The sequence below is a fragment of the Helianthus annuus genome, chromosome 5 (assembly GCF_002127325.2).
Source record: "Helianthus annuus cultivar XRQ/B chromosome 5, HanXRQr2.0-SUNRISE, whole genome shotgun sequence".
Taxonomy (NCBI): domain Eukaryota; kingdom Viridiplantae; phylum Streptophyta; class Magnoliopsida; order Asterales; family Asteraceae; genus Helianthus; species Helianthus annuus.
In genome coordinates, this window is record NC_035437.2 from 177,316,729 (window position 1) to 177,341,981 (window position 25,253).

General features: G+C 34.2%; 1 protein-coding gene and 5 long non-coding RNA genes across 9 annotated transcripts; 5 read left to right on the top strand and 1 right to left on the bottom strand.

Annotated features, from left to right (window-relative positions):
- Positions 1-93: 93 nt before the first annotated feature.
- Positions 94-397, bottom strand: LOC118492443. Its single transcript, XR_004893710.1, has 2 exons — positions 368-397; positions 94-254 (listed from the first exon to the last, which is right to left on the bottom strand). It is a non-coding gene; the product is annotated as an uncharacterized LOC118492443 (long non-coding RNA).
- A 1,141-nt stretch (positions 398-1,538) lies between these two features.
- On the top strand, positions 1,539-4,561 carry LOC110942418. Of its 2 annotated transcripts, none has more exons than XR_004893712.1 (4): positions 1,539-1,815; positions 1,889-2,050; positions 2,980-3,403; positions 4,227-4,561. It is a non-coding gene; the product is annotated as an uncharacterized LOC110942418 (long non-coding RNA). The 2 variants fall into 2 exon arrangements; XR_004893711.1 differs by having other exon boundaries at positions 1,544-1,815; positions 1,889-1,956.
- Positions 4,562-7,914: 3,353 nt separating this feature from the next.
- LOC118492444 lies at positions 7,915-9,595 on the top strand. 2 transcript variants are annotated; one of them, XR_004893714.1, is made up of 4 exons: positions 7,915-8,091; positions 8,229-8,657; positions 9,015-9,035; positions 9,225-9,595. It is a non-coding gene; the product is annotated as an uncharacterized LOC118492444 (long non-coding RNA). The 2 variants fall into 2 exon arrangements; XR_004893713.1 differs by lacking the exon at positions 8,229-8,657.
- Positions 9,596-9,608: 13 nt separating this feature from the next.
- LOC110939513 lies at positions 9,609-11,057 on the top strand. Of its 2 annotated transcripts, none has more exons than XR_004893715.1 (3): positions 9,609-9,749; positions 9,922-9,938; positions 10,942-11,057. It is a non-coding gene; the product is annotated as an uncharacterized LOC110939513 (long non-coding RNA). The 2 variants fall into 2 exon arrangements; XR_002592314.2 differs by lacking the exon at positions 10,942-11,057 and adding an exon at positions 10,798-10,866.
- A 1,509-nt stretch (positions 11,058-12,566) lies between these two features.
- On the top strand, positions 12,567-13,406 carry LOC110939514. Its single transcript, XR_002592315.2, has 3 exons — positions 12,567-12,739; positions 12,835-12,903; positions 13,006-13,406. It is a non-coding gene; the product is annotated as an uncharacterized LOC110939514 (long non-coding RNA).
- A 1,028-nt stretch (positions 13,407-14,434) lies between these two features.
- On the top strand, positions 14,435-15,499 carry LOC110944237 (putative F-box/kelch-repeat protein At1g12870). The gene has a single exon (XM_022185948.1). The coding sequence runs from the start codon at positions 14,435-14,437 to the stop codon at positions 15,497-15,499; it is 1,065 nt and encodes a 354-aa protein (XP_022041640.1).
- Positions 15,500-25,253: the final 9,754 nt, after the last annotated feature.

The window sequence follows — 25,253 nt, forward strand, 5'->3', positions numbered from 1 at the left end:
TATTAAAAATAATTATGTTCTTTATATTAATTCCTCTGTTCCAGAAAAAAAATATTGGCTTGTTTAGTTTAAATATGATCACAAAGACAACAGTAATCCACTATAAACTGTTTGCATATGCATAATAAAATAAGTACAGATTTAAGCTACTTAAATTGTTGAAATGGCCAAACAATTGTCAAACAGAAACCAAATTTCCTTATAGTTATCTCTGAAACCCCTAATTCCCCGCTTGTTTCAGGTTTTCTTGTCTACTGAAACCACACAAATTGAACAAAAATAAATTGGTAAGTGCTTAAATCAACAAAAATCAAAACCCTAACCCTAGTTTTTGCAATCAAATAAGAAGCAAGAGAGATGAACTCACGGGAGTAATCCAACCAGCTCCTGAGGAATCAGTATTTATGCTTGAATCAACAAAATAAATACAATTTGTATTTTCTTCAACAAAACCCTAACGCCGCCGATTCTTTTTGAAGATTAATAGAATTTATGCTTGGTCGGTGTATGGATCTGTAGGAATCATTGGGAGAAGGGTTTATGCGACAGGGGATTGAAGAAGAAGATCTAGCAATGAGGATGAATTCAAAGAAGATGCAGAGATAGATCTATGAGTATCACAAAGCGGCGTGAAGGAGAAGAATGAGACATTTAGGTTTTGAGAACAATTATATATGATCCAAAATCCGACCCGAAGAATCATGGATCCCGCGTCCCATCACGTATTGCCGCTCAAATGAAAAAAAAAAGAAACCATTAGATGCCACGTGGCAATTAGTGGATTAAAATTATGCCAAGTGGCACCAAAATGTATTGTTTTAATATAGATAATAGATAACTAGATAACTAGATGTAATACCCGTGTAAAAACACGGGTGGTTCTTAAAAAACCATACATACCACATTTTTTTAACGATGAATGACTATACATTTTAAAGTTTACTTAAAAATGGATTATAAAGAAAGGGAATATCATTTTTAAATAACAAATAAATAACAAAAATGGTTAATAATTTTAACACAATAAAGCAAAGATTAAATACAATCGAGCACTAATGCTTTAAACACACGTGTGCGTTGCAGCATGCTAAACCAATAACATGTTCTTGCTTTTTAACAGGTTACTTGTACCAATGAATACTGATATGTTGAACATATGTACTGACAGTAGACACAAAATAAGATGGTACCAAAACTTGTTATCTATTATAGACAACTATATACTTAATTAATTAGATAAGATAATACCTAATTTTAATAGTATTTAGTTATAAAAAATAGAAAATGTAAATTTAAATATTAATTTAGAGTATTATAAATGAGATAAATTTAAATAGTATTAAGTTATAAAAAAATATAAATTGTTAATGTAGCTTTTTTGGAGAGTGTAATCTAACCCAAACTGCCTTAAACACTAGTCTGAACCAAAACTGTTTTAACCATTTGAATAAGATAATACCTAATTTAAATAATATTTAGTTACAAAAATATAAATAGTAAACGCAAAATTATATATAACTCTAATTTACAACATTACTATGCATATGATGGTTGTACTCTACGCATAACATATGTTTTGTGCAATTGCATATTGTATCTTGTGTAGTGTTGTTTGTACATTACTATTTTAAAGCCACATGTCTCCTTTATATCCACATTGTTCTCAACTTTACCTTTTACTTTCTCTCTCTCTCACAATATACCACGCCTGATCCTCAAAGATTCATTCAAAATCACACTTCTGAATCACCTATTCAACGACCGAATTTCTTTGTGTTCGAAGTGATCAGCACACGGCGACATCGATAGTTACAGGTTCATGATCTCTGCATCACATTTTCTTCTTTTGACATCGGACCCTAACTCTTGATTTCTTGATTCTTTACAGTAAGATTTTAATTGGGTGTTTAGGACTACGATTCAGAGCAACATGTAGCATCACCATAGATCGAGATGGTAAGTATTATCTGCCATTGGACTCATTGTTACGTGCTTCGTTTTATTGTCTGATGCTTAGCAATGAAGAGATGTTAAGAGGAGAGGAATAATGGTATATATTTCATTTATATTAAATTATGCTGTTTTTTTGTTTCTATTTTGAGTTTTTGTTGTTTATTTAGTATGAAAGTTATTTCAATATGACTGATGATTGCTCTGAAAGTTGTAAATTAAAGGTATAAAGTTTATTTATTATGATTTGTTATTAAGTTAGTTTATGTTGTTGGTTGAATTTGTGAATATTTGAGTTTGTATTGATGGGCTATGATAACGTTGATGATGAGTTATATGTCAGGTAGAGGTGTAGAAAATGGTTTGGGTTCGGTCAGACCTGGTCAACATTGGGTTTTGGCTCAAACCGGTTGATAAGGGGAAAATTGTTCGGTTTGGTTTGAAACCGGTTCAGTTTGGTTTTAACACGATTCAACAGAGTTTTTAAACCCATTTCAACCCTATAGTTTGGTTTGGGTCCAAACCGGCTTAAACAAAACGGGTTTCTAAAATGGTTTTGGTTCGGGTTAAAAACCGATCCCAGTCACCAACCCGGTTTTTATGCTCCTCTAATGACGGGTGTAACTTTGATGATCAAGGTTTAGTGACAAATGGGCTCGAGAAGATTTTTAGGTGCTATTTGTTAATTGGGTTTGGGCTGTAATAAAACAAACGTGTCATAGAAGATATTGTTTCGAGTTAATCGAATGATATGCGGTAATGATAAACGTGCGCAACCTCACAAGACTAGGCTGAGAATTAGGAATATCACGAGCCGTTAAAAAAAAGATATTAAGATAGCTGCTGGCTGCTTCCTTAAAACCAGTTCAACCTGCAAATATTGATGCATTTGTCTTAATTTAATCCTCGATTACATAGTTTTTGCTTTGCATGTGCACTTCTTCAGTGGTGGTCTCTTTGACTTTAAAAACTTGAGTATGAATGCTTAGCTCTTACCACATGCATTGCCCTGCCCTCGGGCGAGTGCAGGGTCGGATTTTACCCGGAACTGGTGGCATGGTGGGCTTGGGCCTCCGTACGTGCAGGTTGGGCTGCCGCGGTCTACCTTTCGGCCAATGGGTGCCGTGTACGAAGTACCCGGCGATTCTTATGTTGGACGTTCAAAAAAAAAGAATTTATCATTGAATATCCCATCGATTTGATGATTGCATTCCACAAGTTCATGGTGGTGAAGTTTTAGTTTTGGTTACTAAGGCGAACTTTTGGATAACGGATCAAGTCAAAACAGTTCTGGCGTTGGTAAGGCTGCCATATGTCGTCACCAATGTTTCGGATCCTCCTATTGTGCATACAGCCACTGACAACATTCAGCAGCAACACATGGGCGCTCCTCCACCAAAAACACCCAACCCCAAGGTTAACCAACAAAAACGCCATCTAGATGAATCGCCAGGTAAACATAACAAACTCAACACCACTTGATGTCCATGGATTGCTTAAGAAGTCCGTTCGTTTTACGCTTTTTTAGCCTGTTAATTTGTAGCATTTTGTTAGCTCATAATCCGTAGATTATAGTACAACGGGTTAGATACACAATTATAATGATGGAAAGGTCCTTGCATAATTTAAGTCATTACAACATTGAAAATTTGGAACTTGATGCACAACAGTAATGATTTGAACACATCATTGTAGTTGGCAGGAGTATCACAATCTCATCAGTGGCGGATCTTGCCCGTTGAACGTGCCAGGGCCGAAAGACAGGGGCACTAAAAAAAGCCCGGGCAAGCCCAGGCCAAACATAGTATATATAAAAAAATTCGATCGAAATGCGGAAAATTAGCACTACGGCCGAAAAACTTGCCCGGGCCGTGGCCCTGCCATATGCCTACTAAGAACCGCCCCTGAATCTCATTATTTCAAAATAATTAAAACTTGAAAACTAAACACATTTTTGTCGGAGCCATACACACCGTTGTAAATAAGTTAAGACACAAATGGAATTCTACAATCATCAAAGCACACTGAATTGAGTGTTGACTGTTGAGGCTCATAAGAAATCAAGCCAAAGATGTCGAAGGTGTGAGTATTGTTGAATATCAACAATTCTCAAGGAATGTTTATTTACTTTACATATATGTAGTTTTGTTTTGATCAACTGTTGCTTATTTATTTAATGTACATGTGTATTTAAAAGTGCACTTTTGTTTATGATCAAGTATTGATATAAAATCCATTTATATAAACCTTACTAACCAACCTCTTTGCCATCCCAGATAACAGCAACACTTCAAAGAAGGGACGCATCGGGCGCGGGGAATGATATGGACGTCGAACACCTTTTTGTACAGTTGCCAAGTAGAAAAAACGCAGCTGTAGGTAGTAGTTAAGCAAGCCATGTCCTCTAGGAATATGTCTTTTGTGCAACTTATGTAACTAACATAGCTTAGTGTTAGTAACCTAAGTTGCAACTATAACATATGTACGAACCTGGACACAAGCTCTTGGTTGTACCTAATCTATCTAACCTAACGGATGTAAATCACAACTTGCTTAATGTAAATATAAGTCTAGCCCCCCGCTGCATCGCGACGGGTTACTCTTCTAGTTATATCTTATTTTAAAGTATTATAAATAAGATATATTCTAAGTAGTATTAAGTTAAAAAATATAAATAGTAAATGTAGCTCTTATTGAGAGCGTAAACTGTTTTGACCTGAACCGTTTTGACTAACCAAAATAACCATTTTTATGTGACCTATTCTACACGACATGTTACTCGACCCGACCCGACCAATACATGTTATTAATACCAAACGTGTTACTAAAAATGAGCAAAAGAAATTTAAAATTTAAATATTGAATTCAACTAACTAATAAGTATTAAATATTATGTTATAAATAAAACTATATTTGTTCAATACCAGAAGAAGCTTACACCAAATCTGATAAAGGGTATTAGAAGCTGTACGCAAACGCGGTCAAACTAAGTTAGATTAGATTAATTTAGTTAAATTAAGTGGTTTAGTTGATTTAGTCTTAAATGAGCCAACTGATCCTATCACAGAAACCAAGAATTAGTAAAAGATAAACACAATTGAAAAAATAAAATACTAGATTAAATAAGATTAACTAATACAAGAGTTTAAGGAGACATAGATATTACAAACATGAGAAGATCTTAACATTTTTACGAATGGTGACTACCAATCTTGCATGATCATCAAGCCTAAGTGTAAGTGTGTCTCTTAACTCTCATTTATTAAATATTTTTAGTGAACTAATCTACTAATTTCTTATTACTGATATGGGTGACCAAAGATAGAATGTTGGAATTCTCTCTTTGGAGAGGTTTCGGTTGGCATAAATACTGTCGCAACCCCCGTCCCCTAACAAACACGGGAACGGGCGGTCGCGACCAGTCTTGGTGGTATCTGGGTTTTATCAGTTTGGCAGCGGAATTTACATCAGGACCGTAGTTAGGAAATATTTTATCAGAGTAAAATACCACGCTTTTAATATATCAAACACATGGGAAAAATACCAAGTTTCAAGTACACACATTTTCATAGGGATAAACCCTATTTTATTTAAATAAAACATCTCTTTATTTTTGGTAACTTTATAGCCACTTTTCCAAGCCTTCAGTGCTGTCCAGCTGGCTTCTATTAGGCTTTCACATTTTGTTACCTGAGACGTGTTTAAAAACATTTTGTTAGTGGGAAATACTGGTGAGTGAATCCCAGTTTAATCAAGTTTAATAAAGACCATTGTACAGTATTGAGGGCGGTCGCGCAATTACGTTTGTTTCCATCTATTCAATTACCACCCACGGTACTGTCAATCCGACTTGTGATCATGTTACTCCTCGCAAGGTAGTAAAAAATTTTGTATACAAAACCCCAACATACCGACGATAATTGTAGAATACAAATACTCAATCACTGTTTAATGTAATGTTAATTAAGTGAGGTTTTGTAAAACAGTTAACAAAAAGAAGATTACTCACATTGCTGTCTTAGGCTTTCCTTTAGGGTTTCCTGGTAATTATCTATAATTTACACAAATGCACACGCGTTAATATAATAACCCAATATTTATATTAACAATACCCTCCCCGAGACAGCATTCCAACGACTACGTCGGGCAGAACCACGACAGCCGTTACGGAACCCTGGATCTGTGACAACCGTCAAATTTGCATGTATCCGTACAATTAATTAATTTTAATTACGTGCTTAATGATTGTGCTTGATTACAACTGACAATTTAAACTGCTTTATGATTTTTGTATCATACATACATATGCATCATATCTCATACTGTCACTCCATTTATTACACACAAACATTAGTGACATACTTGATGCACAAAGCACAGTTAGCACACTGAACGGATAATTCAGAAACATGCTAACAATGCCAGCAATAGACAGACAGTGTTTTTAAGGCCTAGAATGGGCCAGGGATAAGGTACTACACTAGTGTGGAGTGTAGGGAACTGAGAACCATAAAACTGCGTCACTAGGAGCTAGTTACAGTGTCGGGAAGTGCCTAAAACACACTTTAAATGCAGAATTATGCACTCATTAATAAAATTCAGCATTTTAAAATACTAGTAAAGTGCAAAAATATGGCAGAATGGTCCTGTATACTTTCCTGAGTGCCGGGGATTAATTGTGATGCAAAAATATACATAAAAGACACTTTAAGGAATAATTAAACACTTTAATGGAACGGTACCCAACCGGGTAACCAGACATTACCCGGAACACAATTTTTTTGCCAAACACATTGTTTATTTATTTCTTGGCTTGTCGTGATCCCCGAACACCCTAACACCCACTAAATAACAAATAAATATCATGTGCAAACATAATACTTGAAAACTAACTATCCATTACCTATTAGTTGAAAAAGTTACAACAAACCCACCCCCCCTAAACCGATTTCGGTCCCAATGGACCCACCAAATCATCTTCACCATGCTTCCTATCTTCTACTAGATTATGATCTATTATTTTAATAGATTATGGCTTGTGGAAGTAACCAAAATATGTGAAGAAATCTTATAAGAGCATGGCCCCAAGATCACAACCATCACTCCAAAAGTTCACACACTTCTTCACTCTCTCTCCCTCTTTCTCGGCTCACCTTCAACCGCCACCATCACCACCATAAACCCACCACCATCTTCCATTTAACAAGTTTCATTCAAGTGTAGAAGGTGAATACAAGAGGCTTGCAACTTGTGCAGCTTCTAAAGGGCCTTATTCTTGCTTGTTCATCATCTTCTTCACTAGATTCTACCCTAGCCTTGTGCTAGTAGTAAGTCTTGTTACACCTTGTTTCATCTTGTTTCTTAGTTAAAATATGTAGTATGATGAATATGTTTAAATCACAAGAACAAGAACACTAAGAAGATGAACATGAAACTTTACATAAAATCCTACATAAAAAGCTTACTTGAAGATGAAAAATGCTACTAGTTGATGTTGTCATGAGTATGTTGTTGGCTTATTATTAATTCTTGTTTATGTGATATTAAACACCATGTGAATCTTGTTAAATGAAAATTAGAAGTAGGATTTAACAAGATTAGAAAGTGGTTGTGTTACATAAAAAGACCACTTTCTAACTAGACATGAACTTGATGAAAATGATTTTTCACAAAACATGAGTTAACTAGTAAGTTGGTGAATTTGTAAATCCAAGAGGTTACAAAGGATTTTTTGTAAGAAACCAAATTAGAAAAAAAGGTTTTTGGAAAACCAAGACGCTTACAAACACTTACACTTTTTTTAGAGATAATACGAGTATGAAAGCTATATATATATATAAATGAGATGGATTTGGGCTAGGTGGCATTTGTATTTGGCCATCTTGGCTTATGTGGCAACTTGGTTTAGGAGGGAAATCACACAAATTCACAATGGACACGGGATCTAGAAAGCATCGGGTCGGACTTTTGGATTTGGATCAATCATGATGGATCCTTTATATATGTCTTTTTTTCTAATTCTTCTTCCATACTCTTCAACAATCTTCACAACCCTAAAACCAAACCCTAGATCAACTCAACCTTTCTGGACGTCACAGCGATTTCTCATCTCTCTAATCAGATCTTCTTCCGCTATTGAAGGTATGTGGTTTTACCCTTCAATCTATTTTTCTTAGCCGTAGATTTTAATTTTATTCTTTTGATTTCTCTTTCTGATGTTATTTTGTTTCTTCACATATAATCTACCTCACATCTTTGTCGTTGTTGTTCCATAACAGATTCATGTTAGCAAGAAGTATTTTGATGATAGCACCGAAAAAATTCTACCTGCACGTCTATTATATATGTAGTACTACAGATTCGATTCTGGCATAAATGTCCGATTGATGTTAACTTTTTTTGTATTCTTATTAATTTTATGGAAATTGGTTGATTAGATCCGTGATGACTGAATGTTAATTTTAGTGTAAAATGTTTGAAAATGTTTTAGTTTTTGGATTGCACGCAAGGTGTTTGATGAAATGCTTGAATGGGATAACGGGTTTTTTTTCATAATTTATGAGTTTATATTGATGGTTCTCTATGTTTGTGGTGATTTAGTAGAGTTTTTGATGCACTTTTTATAGATGAATTCATGTATGTTTTGCTTAGATCTAAAAGATTTTATATTGAAGCGTCACATTGAGTTTCAGAGACATGGCTTCTGGGTTAGTTTTGCTTAGATCTGATCTAATGTTGTTCCGGTATATTGAAGTTCTTCAGTTTTAGACGATATTTAAGTTTTCTGAAAAAATTTATTATTTTGGCGGAAAACTGATAATTTGAATCCTGATATGTAGTAGTTTTTCGTGATTTTTTGATTTTTTTGTTGTAATTGTTGTAAATGATTGTTTTTATAAAGATTGTTTCGATTGCTAAAAACCATTTGTTTTCTCATTTCTGTAGATCCGATAAAAGAAATTAAAGGTGTTTTGTTTTTTATGTTATTCGATTGTATTATACAAAGTTGTTTTTATGAATATTGTTGTGATTGCTAAAAATCATTTTTTGTCTGATATCTGTAGATCTTATCAAAGAAATTAAAGGTATGTTTTTATTTATGTTGTTCGATTGTATATAAAGTTCATTTTATAAAGATTCTTTTGATTTCTAATAACGTTTTCTTTGTTCTGATTTCAGTAGATCCGATCAAACTTTATCTTTTTCTTTCTTTGGATTTCTAATAATCTTTGTTCTGATTTGTAATAACTTTTTCTTTGTTCTGATTTCTGTAGATCTGATTTCGGACTCCGATAATTCGTCAATCAAAAGAGGTTAGTTAAGTGTTATAGTTATTTTATCCTTTTTAAGTATGTAATATGTAATTTTATCCTTTATGTTCATTATTTTTTTACCTATTAATATATGTTCTGAATGATTTATGGTTTGTATTTTCTCATGGTGAACCCTCAATCTTTTTTGAAATTCGGACTCGGATTGTTAGTCTACCAAAATAAGTTATGTTGTTCTGAATTTTGTAGATCCGATCATAAAATTGAAGGTATGTTGTTTTAGTTTGTTGTTTATCTACCGTGCATCTTTAATCTAAGCGATTGAACATTTATATTTTTTTGCAAACAATATCAAGATCAGAGGTTTTGTTATCATCATCTACATTCTCTGATTTATGTAGTGTCTATGAATGTTAATCATGTCTTGGACATTTATCAAACTTACTGATTTTTGTTTATTTTGATTTTCATGTGAATCCCTAAATCTTGGATAACAATCGGACTCCGATCATTCAACAAGCAACAGAGGTTAGTTGAATGTTATAGTTGTTTTATCTTTTTTAACTTTGTAATGTTTGATTTTATCATTTATGTTCGGTGTTTTTTTTTTCAAAAATTAATAATATATGTTCTGAATGATTTATGGTTTGTTTTTCTCATGTTGAACCCTCAATATTTCGTGACAATCGAACTCGGACAGTTCGTCGACCAAAACAGGTTAGTTCAATTTTCTTGGTGTTGTTTGTTTTTTGATATCTATAGTCTTTGGTTTTAAATTTTGTCTTTATGCTATATTTTGAGAGTTTATGTGATTATCTTTTGAAGTTCATATGGTTTGTTTTATCAGTTATATTTTTTTGCTATTTAGTTATGTTGTTAATTATTTAAGGATACTTTAATTTCTTTTAAAATTGTTTTTGTTTCTATAAACAGATGGCCATTTTTAATGTTAATTTTTTGTATTCGAAATTATTATTCGGTTTCTGTAAATAGACATTGTTTCTATAAATAGATTATCTTTTAAAATTATTATTCCTTTGCAGTTATGGATCCTAAAAACAACGCTCTTTCGTTGTTAAAGTTGATTGATCACTATAATCCTAATTTTTTGATATGTTTCTTTAGTTTTCAGTTTTTTTTTAAATTAGAAATATATGTTCTGAATGATTGATTGTTTGTATTTTTCCATGGTGAATCCTTAATCTTTTTTAAAATTCGGACTCGGAATGTTCGTCTCCCAAAAAAGGTTAGTTAAATGTTGTTGGTATTGTTTGTTTTTTGATGTCTATACTCTTTCTTATTTCTTATTAAATTTTATGTTTATGCATAATTTTGAAACTTTATGTTATTATATTTTAAAGTTCATATTGTTAGTTTTGTCAGTTATGAGTTTTTCTATTTAGGTTTAAGATACCTTTTATTTATTTCTAAAGATGTTTTTGTTTCCATAAACACATTACTGTTTTTAAGGTTAATTTTACTATTCTCAATTATAACTCTGTTTATGTAATTAGACATTGTTTCTATAAATAAGTTGTCGTTATATTTTTTTAAAAAATTCCTTATTCCTTTGCAGTTATGGATCCTAAAAACAATGCTCCAATCGTTTTTAAAGTTGATTGATGACTATCATCCTATATTTTTGTATGTTTCTTTGGTTTTCATTTTATCAACAGACAAAAAGTTATTTAAGCTTATAAGTTTTTTTTTCGATTCATAGGAAATACCGTATGATGAGCCAGCTTATTGTGGGAAGGAAAAGTTCCATATGCTCAATGTATTGAACTTATTGATGATGACTTATGCAACTGCAGGAGTCTGAATCTTTTTCGAACACAAGAGGTTAGTTTAATTTTATAGTTTTTTTGGTGTTTTTTATCCGGTATAATGATAGTTTTCATCGTTTATGTCAATCTCTATAATTTTTAAGTTATTTTGTTTAATATTTTTTTTCGCAAATCTAACTATGATATTTTTTGAAATTTGAAAATCTTTGTTTTTTTACTAATAAATTTTGTATTGTATTAATATGTATTAATGATTCTTTTGTTTTGGTTTTTTATTTCTGTTTTTTTTTTCATGATTAACTAATAAATTTTATATTCTGTTAATTTTGAATCCATTAAAGATTATGTAAATTTTTAGTGTGTGATATGTTTTTTTCGGAATATTGATTGTGTTTCTAAAAATAAATGGGTTTTAATTTTTTTTGAAACCGTTCCTTTTTAATTATTTGTTTTAGAAGTTTCTCCCGATATTATAAGTTTGTTTCTATAAATAGTTTAGCCTTTTAATTTTTAAAAAGCCTTCATTTTTAATTTCCATATATGGATCAGAGTAACAACTGTCCTTCATTTTTAAAGCTTATTGAGGAAGATGTCTCATTACTTTTGGTATGTTTATTTGTTTTTTATTTCTGTTTTTCTTTTTTCATGATGACTATGATCCTATATTTTTTATATGTTTCTTTAGTTTTCAATTTTTTTTTAAGTTAGTAATATATATGTTCTGAATCATTGATTGTTTGTATTTTTCCATGGTGAATCCTTAATCTTTTTTGAAATTCGGACTCGGAATGTTCGTCTACCAAAACAGGTTAGTTAAATATTGTTGGTATTGTTTGTTTTTTTATATCTATACTCTTTCTTATTTCTTATTAAATTTTATGTTTAGGCATAATTTTGAAACTTTATGTTATTATCTTTTAAAGTTCATATTGTTAGTTTTGTCAGTTATGAGTTTTTCTATTTATGTTTAAAGATACTTTAATTTCTTTCTAAAGATGTTTTTGTTTCCATAAACATATTACTGTTTTTAAGGTTAATTTTTATATTCTCAATTATAACTCTGTTTCTGTAATTAGACATCGTTTCTATAAATAAGTTACCATTATTTTTTAAAAAAAAAATTCCTTTATTCCTCTGCAGTTATGGATCCTAAAAACAACGCTCCAATCGTTTTTAAAATTGATTGATGACTATCATCCTATATTTTTGGTATGTTTATTTGGTTTTACATTTTATCAACAGACAATAAGTTATTTAAGCTTATATGTTTTTTTTCGATTCATAGGAAATACCGTATAATGAGCGACCTTATTGTGGGAAAGAAAAGTTCCATATGGCCAATGTCTTGAAATTATTGATGATGACTTATGCAACTGCAGGAGTCTGAATCTTCTTCAAACACAAGACGTAAGTTTAATTTTATCGTTTTTTTGGTGTTTTTTGATCCGATATAATGATAGTTTTCATCGTTTATGCTAATCTCTATATTTTTTAAGTTATTTTGTTTATTTTTTTTTGGCAAATCTAACTATATGAACTCATTTGTAACAGTTAGCAAGCGAAGGCAACTTTCCGAGTGAGCTGAAGGCATTGATAAACAAGAGGTTTGCGTTTAAGATAGCCATAGCTTCGTTTAATATAAAATAGAAATCAGATGGCTACTCTGTTTCCAAGTTGACTGAAAATCCTTCCATCATCAAAGATCTTGATACTCATTTTGATGTTTACCAGGTTCTATATGTACCCTAAACGTTAACTTAAATTTTTTATTATAGAAATCTTATACCGCTTATGAATACTTATTGGAATTTATGAAATACATACAGGCTGCTGATGAAGAACCTTTAGATCCTGTTGCTTCTGATCCAAATCCAATTGTTAACGTTAACATCCGGGTTTGTTAAGCAACTTCTTTATATCAGTAAACCTTTATTATTGTTTTGTATTCAACTTTTATGTCCATTTATATTTTTTACTTTTTAAATTTTGTTGTACAGGATTCTGTTTCCCGTGTCGTTGATGAAGACACTCCCATGTCCAGTTTGAACAACAGCATCTTTACTACACCCTCTGGAGCTCATAATAGTTGTTCTTCAAAGATGCTGGACAATGAGCTGAAGCGTAATTTGGAGACGGTTTATGATGTGGATCTTTGTTCTTCTCAGTCTTCAACTAAACCGCGTCAGGGTGATTGTGAGAACAATGAAGGTTTGAAGATGAAAGCAAACCTGGAAAATTAGTATTAACATTTAATAGTCATTTCAGTTTTTTCGAACAATTTGAGATGTTTTCTTTTGGTTAATTTTTTCCGGAACATTTATTTTAGTACTTGATGTTTGGTTTCATATGGATATTTCGTTTATTATCGTGGTATTAAAAGATTATTTGTTTGCTTTAATATTTATTAAATTTCCTCTTCTCTATTGCATTAATTCAAACCTTTTTCTTTTGTTACATGTAAATTGAATAGTTTTATGGATTAAATTATTTTACATAAATTGTCAAGTTAATTTATTTTGTTATATAACATTTAAGTTTACACAATTATTTGTTTAAAACTCAATAATATAATTTACAGGAAACATTTTGAGATCAACGGATTTGACTAACATCCTTTTTTCGCCTAAAATTCCGAAATCACATCTTATTGGTTTTAATATTCGATCATCTATTCCATGCGATTGTATTACAAAATGACCCTTTCATTGTTTTATGTTACATGGCATTCTTTTAATGAAATTTTTATATACTTTTTAAAGCTTTCAATGAAATCTTAAGCTGCAATGTTATTTGATGTTATTATTTACATATTTTTTATCTACATCTACATTGTATATATATGATATTAATTGTTCGATATATTTGAACTGTATTAGACTTTTACAAAATTAAGAAAGATTCTTTCCTTCCCAACTTTTTTTTAAAAAGAATATTTTTTTACGATTTATAATACACGTATTATAACATATTAACATTTGTTTGTAAAAAAACATGTTATTCGAAATGTAATATTGATGATATAATATTTATCCGTTATTTGATTAATTTAATTGATTAAATACCAAAAAACAAAAAAATACTTTAAAATATATATAATTTTAAATTTCGAAACACTTATTAACCATTAATCAAGATGATCTACATAAATCTTTCATAAGTTTTTCATTATTTGATAAAATCGTATATTAAAAAATTAAGGTTTCCAAATTAGATTTCCACTATATGATGAAAGTCCTATAAATACCCATATTTCGTGTAATTCTTACTCATTAGAAAATTCATATACGTAACACCTCCACTTACACGGTTAGTTACTTTGTACTGTATTATAAATGTTTAATCTTCCATTGATAATTATCAATTTTTTATACAATAACTTTGTATTCAATCTTTTTTTTAATTTATTTTTTCAGATTATTAGGAATCATGGAACTTATTGGGGATGACATGATATTTGAAGAGATCTTATCGAGACTACCTGCAAAGGCAGTTTGTCGTTTCAAATGTGTTTCTAAACAATGGTGTTATGAATTATCCACACCAAAGTTTGTTTTCATCCATACTTGGCGAGTTGGAAATTCAATACAAAAGAAGCTGCTCTCCTTGAAAGAAAGTTCCATAGTCGTTGACGACATAGTATCTGGCAACTTAGAAGTCGATACTTGCAAAACCGTAAATTTTCCATATGATGTCCATCCATCATTTTTAAGCATTATATGTTCGTTTAATGGTCTGATTTTAGTTTGCATTAAAAGGAATCCCAATGAGCTGGTCCTTTGGAATCCAACGACGAGACGTTTTAAGTTGATATCGGACGACTACTTTATTCGTTATTTTGGTCGACACTACGATACTGGTGGAATGTACTTAGACGAGGACAACGATCTAAAAGTGCTTCATATTAATTGTTACTGGGACGTAGTTACTGCTCGTGTATATTCACGACGTCATGACTCATGGAGGAAATTAAACTTCTTGAACGGAACTCAATTCGCTTCAAACTTTTATTCATGGTCTTCTGGAATTTATTCCGGCAAAACAATATATTTCATTGTTTCAAGTTACTGGATTCCACCTGGTGAAAGGAACATAGTTGCTTACGATGTTATCTCTGAATCTTTCAGTTTACTTCGTTTTCCGGAGCGTATTGAAGTCAATCCTTGCCAAGTACATTTTCTAACAATTTCGAACAAGCTCCATGTCATTGTTGTTCATTATGCTGGTGAACTAATTGCAGATTTGGTCAAATATGAACATGATGACTGGATCAAGGTCTTTTCTTTCAATAAGGCTCGCATAGTTCAACATTTGGAGCCTCAGCAAAGGACAAATGTAATTCAAGACAACAAGTGGTTGATAACCAGTATTTGTGGAGATACTGTTGAAGTTCTACTTTGCAATGATTCTTTTAACTACATCCAACATGTTGACAGCTACAACGGACCGAAAGGCGCATTATTTGTGGAGACAATTGTTTCGCCTTTCGATTAAAAATTAGGAATTAATTTGATACTATTTCATCTTTTGTTTCTCGAACAATCTAATTTGTTTCAATTATCTGAAATTTTATCCTATCGTTACTTTAATAATAAAAGAATTTAGTATTATTTTTCATCTTTTCTTATATCCAATTAAACATTACAGTAAATTACATATTTTAACATTCACTGTGGTGACTGCATTCTTTATTACCAAATACCATCATTGATTAAGATCCATCCTAAAAAAATTACAAATCTTATAATTAAAAAAAAAATATCTTTGATGTTTATTAATATAGATAATAGATTGTAACACCGCCATAAGCATTAACAATAAATATGGAAAACTTTTTAAAAAAATTCGTATATTTTGATTATACAAAATAAGATATGTAGTTCAATAGTTTAGAAATTATATATGTATTTCAATACAAAATATGCTGATCATAATTTCCATAATCAACTTTTTTTATATGCAGTGTCTAAAGGTGTTTCTAAACATATATAGTAATCAAATTATAGGAACTATTACATATTGTTGTTTACTGAATTTATGATTTCATATGAATAAATAATTAAAAAACATACACATGACGTTTCATGAAGAAACTATTACATATCTATTTTATATTATAAGATGTTGTTCACATATTATTTATGTTGTTAGTAATATTTTTTTAATAACTAATTAGATGCGGTTTCTTTATGTAACGTCCTTTTGTAGGTATTTCTTATGGTTGAAGGTTCATCAAGGTATTTATTTTTAATTTTGTTACTTTATGTAACATCTAATTTGTATTATCTTTGTTTATTTTTTCATATTTTTTATTTTTCTCACACTAACCTTTACTTATTACTCTTTATTAATGTTGTAATTTTTAAATTAGTTTCAGAGGATACTGGTTCTGTAGGCTAATGAATGTAGCGGACGAAGTTATTTTGGTATTTTGATAACTTACTTTATAATTCATATTTATTATTTTGTTTTTTATCATTATTAAATACACTTTAATATTATTGTACTGTTTATATATTTCTTATTATACTAATAATTAAGAATGTATATGTTTGTTTTTTTAGTCTATTCCGGACGACGCTGCGTGCAAAATATGGGGTGTAGACCAAGGCCCTACAAATGTCATGATACACACTGAAGATGAGTTTATTAAAAGCTGACCTATCAATTAATAGAATATACATGTGAATACTATGAAAATATGCACATCTTATTTGTTAACTTGCTTTTTTTTATACTTTTTGTGAACATATCTTTCACTGGGAGCTTAGTTACCTTGTGATGTTATTTAGAATTGTCTTTTAACTTGCAGATCTATAGCGATGGCCGCAACAAGATATTATAGATGGCTCTGAGAAAGAGTAACTGTTGTTTGTCTGGAGACACTTTAATTCTTAACAAAAGTAAAAAAATTTATTGTTTTTTACTTTAGTGCATTTTAAATATATTTTCATATTGTTAACAAGTAATTTATGTAATGTGTCACTTTTATATTTGTATTTATATTTATACACTTTGTGATAATGTAGATAAAATTTTCCTACCCGCGAAGTTCGCGGGTGATAACCTAGTTGTTTTATTTACAAGAAGAGTTCAAAGGAGTTAATTTTTTTAAAAATTAATCACAAGTTGTAAACACTAAACCATTTGGGTGAGAATGATTTTTAAGGAAATAAATACGTTCGAAGGGTAATTAAGTCCACTAAAAGTCTTACCAAGTTACTACGCGTTTTCGAAATATATCAAGTTCATGACTAGAATAAAACGCATATATTTTTGCTCTTGGTAAATTAAGAATTGATTATTGGTGATTGTTGATTGATTTTGAAAAGAAAATGATATGCTTAAAAGCATGGACACCTCCGTTTTTAGGGGAAACTCTGGCGAAATTTCCCAAAAATCCCAAGACTAAGAAATTATTTTCTAACAAGTGTTACATATATGTTTTGAGCATTGTCTTTCAAAATAAACTTCGCCATAAGTTATGTTACAAATTTTTAACATGTCGGAGGTGGGTTTTCGTGAATAAAAGCGGATAAATGTATGTTTGGAATACATATAGTATACTAAAACGCTTGTGGAAATACATTATCTTTGAAAGAAATACATATTTTTGGAATATACTATTTTTTGAAAAATATGTTAAATATATTTTCTAAGTGGGACTTAAAAATATATTAATCGAACTACCAAGATACATGTATAAATACCCCCCATCCTTGGGAAGGAAGATACGCGTAAAGAATACTTAAGAAAAATGGATACAAAATAGTTGCCTAACTATTAGTCTAAAACCCTTAGAACGATACTTAAGTTAAAATAATTATTATTATTTTAACAAACAGTTATAACTTGGGATAATATCAAGGTAACGTAACTCAAAAACCCTCATACTAAGCAAAGGCACGGCCCGTTCGTCTAATAGACATTAGTACATTGTAGGTAGTCGTGTTTGCGGAGGAGACTTAGGTTACACATACTGAAGACGCAATACTGTGAGTTCATGTCCCCCTTTTCTCTTAACTGTTTTCAGTTTTATAACTTCGGGGGTGAAATACATGTTACAACTATATAGACATTTTATACATGGTATGGTTAGCTTAAGGAGGGCATACTACTTAGATCATGTGAGTGGGTAGGCAGAAATTTAAGGCCATTAATCCTCGTCGTAGGACCGAGGGACATGAGTGATAGATCTATTTGGGTGTAGCCCCCACTCCTGAGTCCGCTGAATGGACCATGTGGTGACTGTGTCTTACAGCCGAGGCCCGGTACAAAATCTGCTAGGTTTGAGTCTTCCTGCATCACTTCACACATATCAATGGCCTTGCAAACCATTGGTGATCTCTTTTTCCTTATTGCTACATACCAGGGACTTACATACATACTTACAACGTTTCAAAGGTTTATACATACACACAAACAAAACACATGAACTCGCTCAACTTTTGTTGATGTGTTTCAAACTACATGAATTTCAGGGAAATTTTAATGGATCTGGCGGGCGTTGGAAGTTTTTAAGCTACGTTAAAAATAAAGATGTCATCCATGGTCTTGAGTTTGGTTAGTGTGTCTTATTCCTGGATGAGACACGTCTTCCAAACCTTGGTGTTAATCATTACCTTTTGACGAGTCTTTAATAAGCTCATAAACAATTTGTATGATTTGTAAAACTTGAATTTGGAGTCTACATTTTAAAACGGTGTTGTTATGTTTTATACTTATGTAATGGATGACAAACCCATGGTTTTATCATATAGTTGATGTTATGATTGAATGCAATGATATTAAGAAAGTCACACCACAATCACGCTTCCGCAAAAGTCAGGGTGTGACAACTTGGTATCAGAGCTTCGATCGTAGCGAACTAGGATTCTTTCTCGAGTCTAGACTACGATCATTAGGGTTCTCACGAAAATGTTTTCACGACTTGTTTTTCATTGCATACACTAAACGTCCAGATCCAGGGAACAAACATTTTTACAAACAAATGGCACAAATACACATTTCAAAATTCATAATTATAATTCAGTCTTAGAGGCTGAGGGAGGTCCAGTCTTAGAGGCTGAGGGAGGTTCAGTCTTAGAGGCTGAGGGAGGTTCAGTCTTAGAGGCTGAGGGAGGTTCAGTCTTAGAGGCTGAGGGAGGATTAGCCTTAGAGGCTGGGGATAATTAGTCTTAGAGACTGGGAGGATTGGTCTTAGAGGCCAGGGAGTTGGTCTTAGAGACCAGGGAATTAGTCTTAGAGACCAGGGAATTAGTCTTAGAGACTGGGAGTTGGTCTTAGAGACCAGGGAATTAGTCTTAGAGACTGGGAAGGTTTGGTCTTAGAGGCCATGGAGTTAGTCTTAGAGACTAGGGAGTTCAGTCTTAGAGACTGGGGAGGTTTAGTCTGAGAGATGGGATGTGTTTGTCTGAGAGACTGGGTGTTTAGTCTGAGAGACTGGGAGATTTGTCTGAGAGACTAGGAAAGATAATGTGAATACATGACTACGTGATAAATTACTCTTATTTGCATACGCTGATCGTTAATCATTATTATGGATATATGTGTTACGACTAATATGTACCGGCACACATGTCACTTTGATTAAAAAGCGAATTGTCAGATGTGATGACCCTACGGCCGTCACCCCAATTAATGAGAATTGCACCTGCAACGAGGATGTTTTACGCTAGACACTGAGAGTGACCCTGACATGCTGACCAAGGGCGAGGACGACTTGCAACCATCCGCGCTATCAGATTTTGGCAACGACTTACCCTAGTTGACGACAAGGATCCTCCTGTCACTCTTGTTTCAGTCCATGACCACCTCATCACTGGTCATCACAATGGTGAACACACCATGGCCCCGATCCTCGACAATGCGCCTCCTGTGAACATCTCTCCCGAAAGTTGGCTACTCGACGAATAATTGATGATGACGTTGACATGTTATTAATGGCCCTCCTGATAACACCTATGATGATGTAAAGTTTGACGAGCACGTTGTTACTAATCTCACTTTTTGAGACCCCTATTAATAAGCTATCCTCTGATTCTAGCATACATTCGATTTCAGACTCCTTTGAGTCTGTGACATCTACAGCCTTACAGACAGCCAGATTACAGCTTTCTACTACTGACGCAGATGACGACGCCGTTATAACTGCTGCAACTACCACCTGCTCGAGATCCCACACCCTTACACGACCTAGGGTCTGCTCCTAAGCCAGCTCCTTTTCCTGCTGATCCTACTTAAACATGACCTTGTTTCTTTTGGTCTACCATACAATGCACTCCTTGTACCAGGCCCAGTACCTGCACCTATTGATTCTCCTTTCGTTGAAACATTTCTGCTTCACCTGCACCCGCTGATGTTGCTCATATGAAGACCAACGTCCACTGCACCGACATGCCTATTGCTTTCTTTCAGGACATACCCGCACCCCGGAAAGGAACTCCAGGTCAGCACCCGCATAACGATCCTTTTTCTACAGCAGCAGTTCCTCTGACCTCACAGGCCGCATCGTTTGCTACATTCACCTCTACCTCGCTGGACGAATCGTTTCGATGGTTCCTATGATACACTATGCTGATATTGGACCCTTACCATCCCTCACATTATGGAGTCTGCACACGGGATGAGTGATCCTGTAACATCAGCTACAGTTTGAGGATATAAGCCGCAGAGTTTTTGGAGCTTGAGCTGACAACACGTCCTCCACCCTGTCTATTGCCAGTATACTTTCATCAAGATTCCTTTTGCGCTCTCACCTGCTGCTATTACACCTTTCCCAGGTTTTGATGCTCGTTTCTTTACTGCCGAGCAGCAGATCAGTTACTTACTTCGACGTACATACAAGCTCGAGGAGGAATTCAAGCATGTTAACAGTTTACCTTTCTTTCATCCTCCACCTCAGTCACCAGTATAGTTGGTTTTTGGATCATGCGGACTGCATTACATTTGGGTAAAGAAACTAATGCTAAGCCGGGATTGTGGAGACTTTTAAAGACCACTTCAGACTACGCGATTTTGGTACACTAATATACTTGTTGGGCAAGGGTAGGGTGACCCTGTTTCCCTCTTGATGTGATACATTTTGAAAGGCGATACGATTGTGGTCGGAGAATAATGAGAGCCCAATCATTGTAAAACATGCGACAATACTTTATGGCCAATGACCAACGAAAGCTCAGTCGCTAGGTCTTCGATAAGTACGATTGTTAATCCATATACGTGTGCTGTAATTATAATGCTACGTGCTTGCTTACTACGCTCTCATTAAACATAATTACCAAATTACTTGGTTATGCTATGATTATGCTATTACTTGATTGGATGGTATGATGACCTATTACGTGTATGTACATATGACCACTAAACAAGTAAATGCCCTTCCTGAACAAATGACACCTGGCCTAACCAATCTTCTTCTCAGAAGATGTCGACACAATGGAACGTCGATACCAACAACCCTTTGCCGACAATAGCAGAGTCAGAACTGCAAAGGCGCATCTCGCAGGCCATCGCACAACTCGAGGCCCTTCGCCCCGAGCGCAGCGGAGGTACCTCAGGAAATAATCCACCCAGCAGCTGCACCTACGAGCAGTTCTTGAACCACAAACCTCGAGATTTCGACGGCACTGGGGTGCCTTAGCTTTTGTGCGTTGGGTGGAGAAGACGAGTTATGTCTTACGATTGAGCAAATGTGCCCCAGAACATCATGTTACGTACATAGCTAATCTGTTTGTAGATGGGGCTCTGTCATGGTGGAACCTTCAGGTTCAGACAATGGGCGAGACTACTGCGTATGCTTTGACGTGGGACGAACTGAAGGAACTAATGTGCAAAAGATATTGCTCTAGGGCGGAAGTCCAGAAGTTGGAAACTGAATTGTGGAACTTGAAAATGGAAGGTTCAAAGATAGCTAAATATGTACAGAGATTTGGCGAATTATCACTAGTTGCATCGCGTTTGGTGGAACCAGAATCTAGGAAGATCGAACGTTTCATCAGGGGACTGGTACCTAAGATTTTAAGCCTGGTAACAACATCTAAGCCTCCAACAATCATCGAAGCAATCGACATAAGCGTGGCGCTCACAGAAGAAGCGATTAGACAAGGAAAATTTTCCATTCCGGAAGAGAAAAATGAGACTTCCGTAGAGTTATATGGGGATAACAAGACAAAGCTCATAAATTTCAAGAAGGTTACTCGGGTGCGTAACGAGAAGAAGGCCAAAAAGGGAAAAGACTACATGGGTATCCTACCTAAGTGCGACAATTGTCTACGTTATCATGTCGGGCGATGTAAATGTGGAAAATGTGATAACTGTGGTAAGAGGGGGCATCCCAAGGAGACCTGTAGGCAAAGTATTGAACGTGGAAATAAAGACCAAGATGATAGCAAGAATCACGGAGGAAACAATGACGATGACAAAGGCAGGACGAGTGACAAACAAAAACGTGCTCGAGGTTGTCTTAACTGTGGGAGCAAGAAGCATTTCAGAAAATACTGTCCTAAGAAGAATCAGCCACAAGGATAAAAGCTCAGTAGCAGAGCTAGGGGAGCACACCAGGAATCCAAGCATGTATATCGGTACGTCCCATATTACTCCACGTTATGCATCTGTGTTGCTAGATACTGCTGCAAATTTTAGCTTCGCATCTCTAGAGTTTGAGAGTATACTTGGTTTAGTAACAATTAAGTGAGACAACCCGCATTCGATGGAACTAGCTAAGGGGAAGCTAGTGGAAGCCAACGCAGTGACTAGAAACGGCGAGATAGAACCCGGAGAGCGTAAGTTTTCGCTTGATCTGCTGCCAGTTGAGTTAGGAAACTTTGACGAGGTAATTGGGATGGATTATTTACCGAGTGATCGAGCAGAGATTGATGTCCACCTCCCGATGGCGAATAAAGGAACGATCGTGACTCATGAAGCAGGATACGCCCCTACAAATTACTAATTGCTGGAAGGCACGAAAGTTGTTGCATAAAGGATGTGTTGTTTTCTTGGCTCATGTCGGGGACAGGAAGCCTAAGAACCAAGACTCGGAGATGTCCCTGTGATAAGGGAATATCCTGAAATCTTCCCCAAAGACTTACCAGAATTATCTTCTCAACGACTAGTCGAATTTCGCATCGACTTAATTCCGGGCGCCCCGCCTGCAGTCGATGCATCTTAGTGACTTACACCTTCGGAGATGCAAGGATTGTCAGTATAACCTCGGTAGTTGATAGAGAAGGAAGTTAACAGACCAAGACTCCTATTATGGGTAACCCCAGTTCTGCTCGTCAAGAAGAAGGACGATGATTTTCAATTGTGCTTCAACTACCAGGAGCCGAATGAGCTAACCAACAAGAGTCGGTGACTCCTGCCGGGGACTCACAAATTACTTATTTAACTAACTGTGAGGATCCAACTACAATTACACGACTGATCGACGATCGAGGGTCATTGGCGGTGAATTCAGGAAGAAAGTATACCGGGGAAATTGTGGGACAACAACTTGTTTTAACGTACACAAGAATGGTGTTTCCTACACGATGCACAGAGCAACCTTACACCGAATACGAAACTCTTAGAATCTAGGAGACATGTACTTAGGGTATTTGGGAAACCCAGACCAAACTCGTAAGGGCTGTTACTTAGGAACCATATCTGTCAACTCAATCAAACACTATTATCCGGCGTATATACCAGTTCAGTTGGCCAAACAGGAAGTGCTTAAATTTCTTTTGTTGAAATCCTCACTTTTGCTTCTAGCGAGTAGATGTTTGCATCTCTACTCCCCTTAATGGTAGTTGCATCGCATTGATTTTTCCTCGCTGAGAGCGAACACCCATTTTCTTCGAATACTTGGTCGTTTCTCCATTTTAGCAAACACTCATTGTGTCATTACTTGAAAACTTATATGTTATGCATGTACCTTTTGCTATGCATGCGGTTTCATTTCGAATAAACGCTTCATTGAAAGTTCAGATATCAGGTTGCTAAATCTAATTACTGGTTTGTGATTCGAATGACGTACATTATTGTAATTGTTAGCTCTTTTGCTATCAAGACAACACACTCTCTTGGAACTTCTTGTATTTCAAATTACATTCATGGTTTATTTTCGTTACCATGCCGAGATTTCCTTTGTTGATACACACGTTTATTGGCGGGTTACACTGAAACTAAGTTCAATTGTTTGGACTTATCCATTTCACATGTTTGATTTGAGACGCTATATGATGTATTGGGAGCATCATATTCAAATAGTTTTGCAAAGATTCTTCCATTACGAGTCGTAGTAGATTCGGTTGGTCTACGACTCCACTAAATCGTTTGATTGGTTTCGATACCTTGCGGTGATATTTTCACAGGATTGAAGCTTGCGCTAATTTGGTTACTCACTTCATACACGGATTTAAATTATTTAATTACCAATTGCTCTAAATCCGTCTTGTTTATCACAATTAAAGCGGTCTCGACACAGTTGCGTGTTAAGACAACGGTACATAGATTCATTCCATAGCACAATGTACCTCCTAACGATTCTTTCATTGTCTATCGAATACCTTGCGGTACTTGATAATTTTTCACCTTCAATAAAAAACAGTGGCTTTTAATGTTCCGTATCCAACTAGAAACTCTATGGTAAATCAAATCTTCAGACTTGTCTCAGTACACTTTCATTTGATTTCAGGCACGGTGAACTTGTTCAGTCACCGCTATTATTGAATCTCGTCATTTCAACACCTTGTGGTGTCAGTAGCTTGTGCTAATCATGGTCAACTGTTTCACACAAAACTACATAAACTTTTATCAACTTGTCTTATAAACATTTCTGATGCAACTGCGAATTAAAAACAATGATACCCAGATTCGCTTGTACCCCACTCGGTGTATTTTCACAATTCGAGAATGTCAACACACAAATCCTTACCATTTACTTACTCGAAAGTTGACAGGTCACTTTTATCTCCAAGTTGTTGATTTTGATTTCATATAGTGAATGCTATGGTTTGTGAAAATTGCATACTGTGACCAATCGCTTGAAAGTCCTATTGGACAAAACTCCTCTTTTGCGGAACCCCTGTAACCAGATTACACTAGACTATACGTCAAATACGTCCTGCACCGTTGGCATCAAATGCTAAAAGCACACACCTTTAACCAGAGGATTCAGGTTGTATATTCTTGGACTCACCTAATGTGAGTAAAGTTTGATTCGGTATAGTGATTATCTACCTTGGTATTATCCACATTCATACACGTA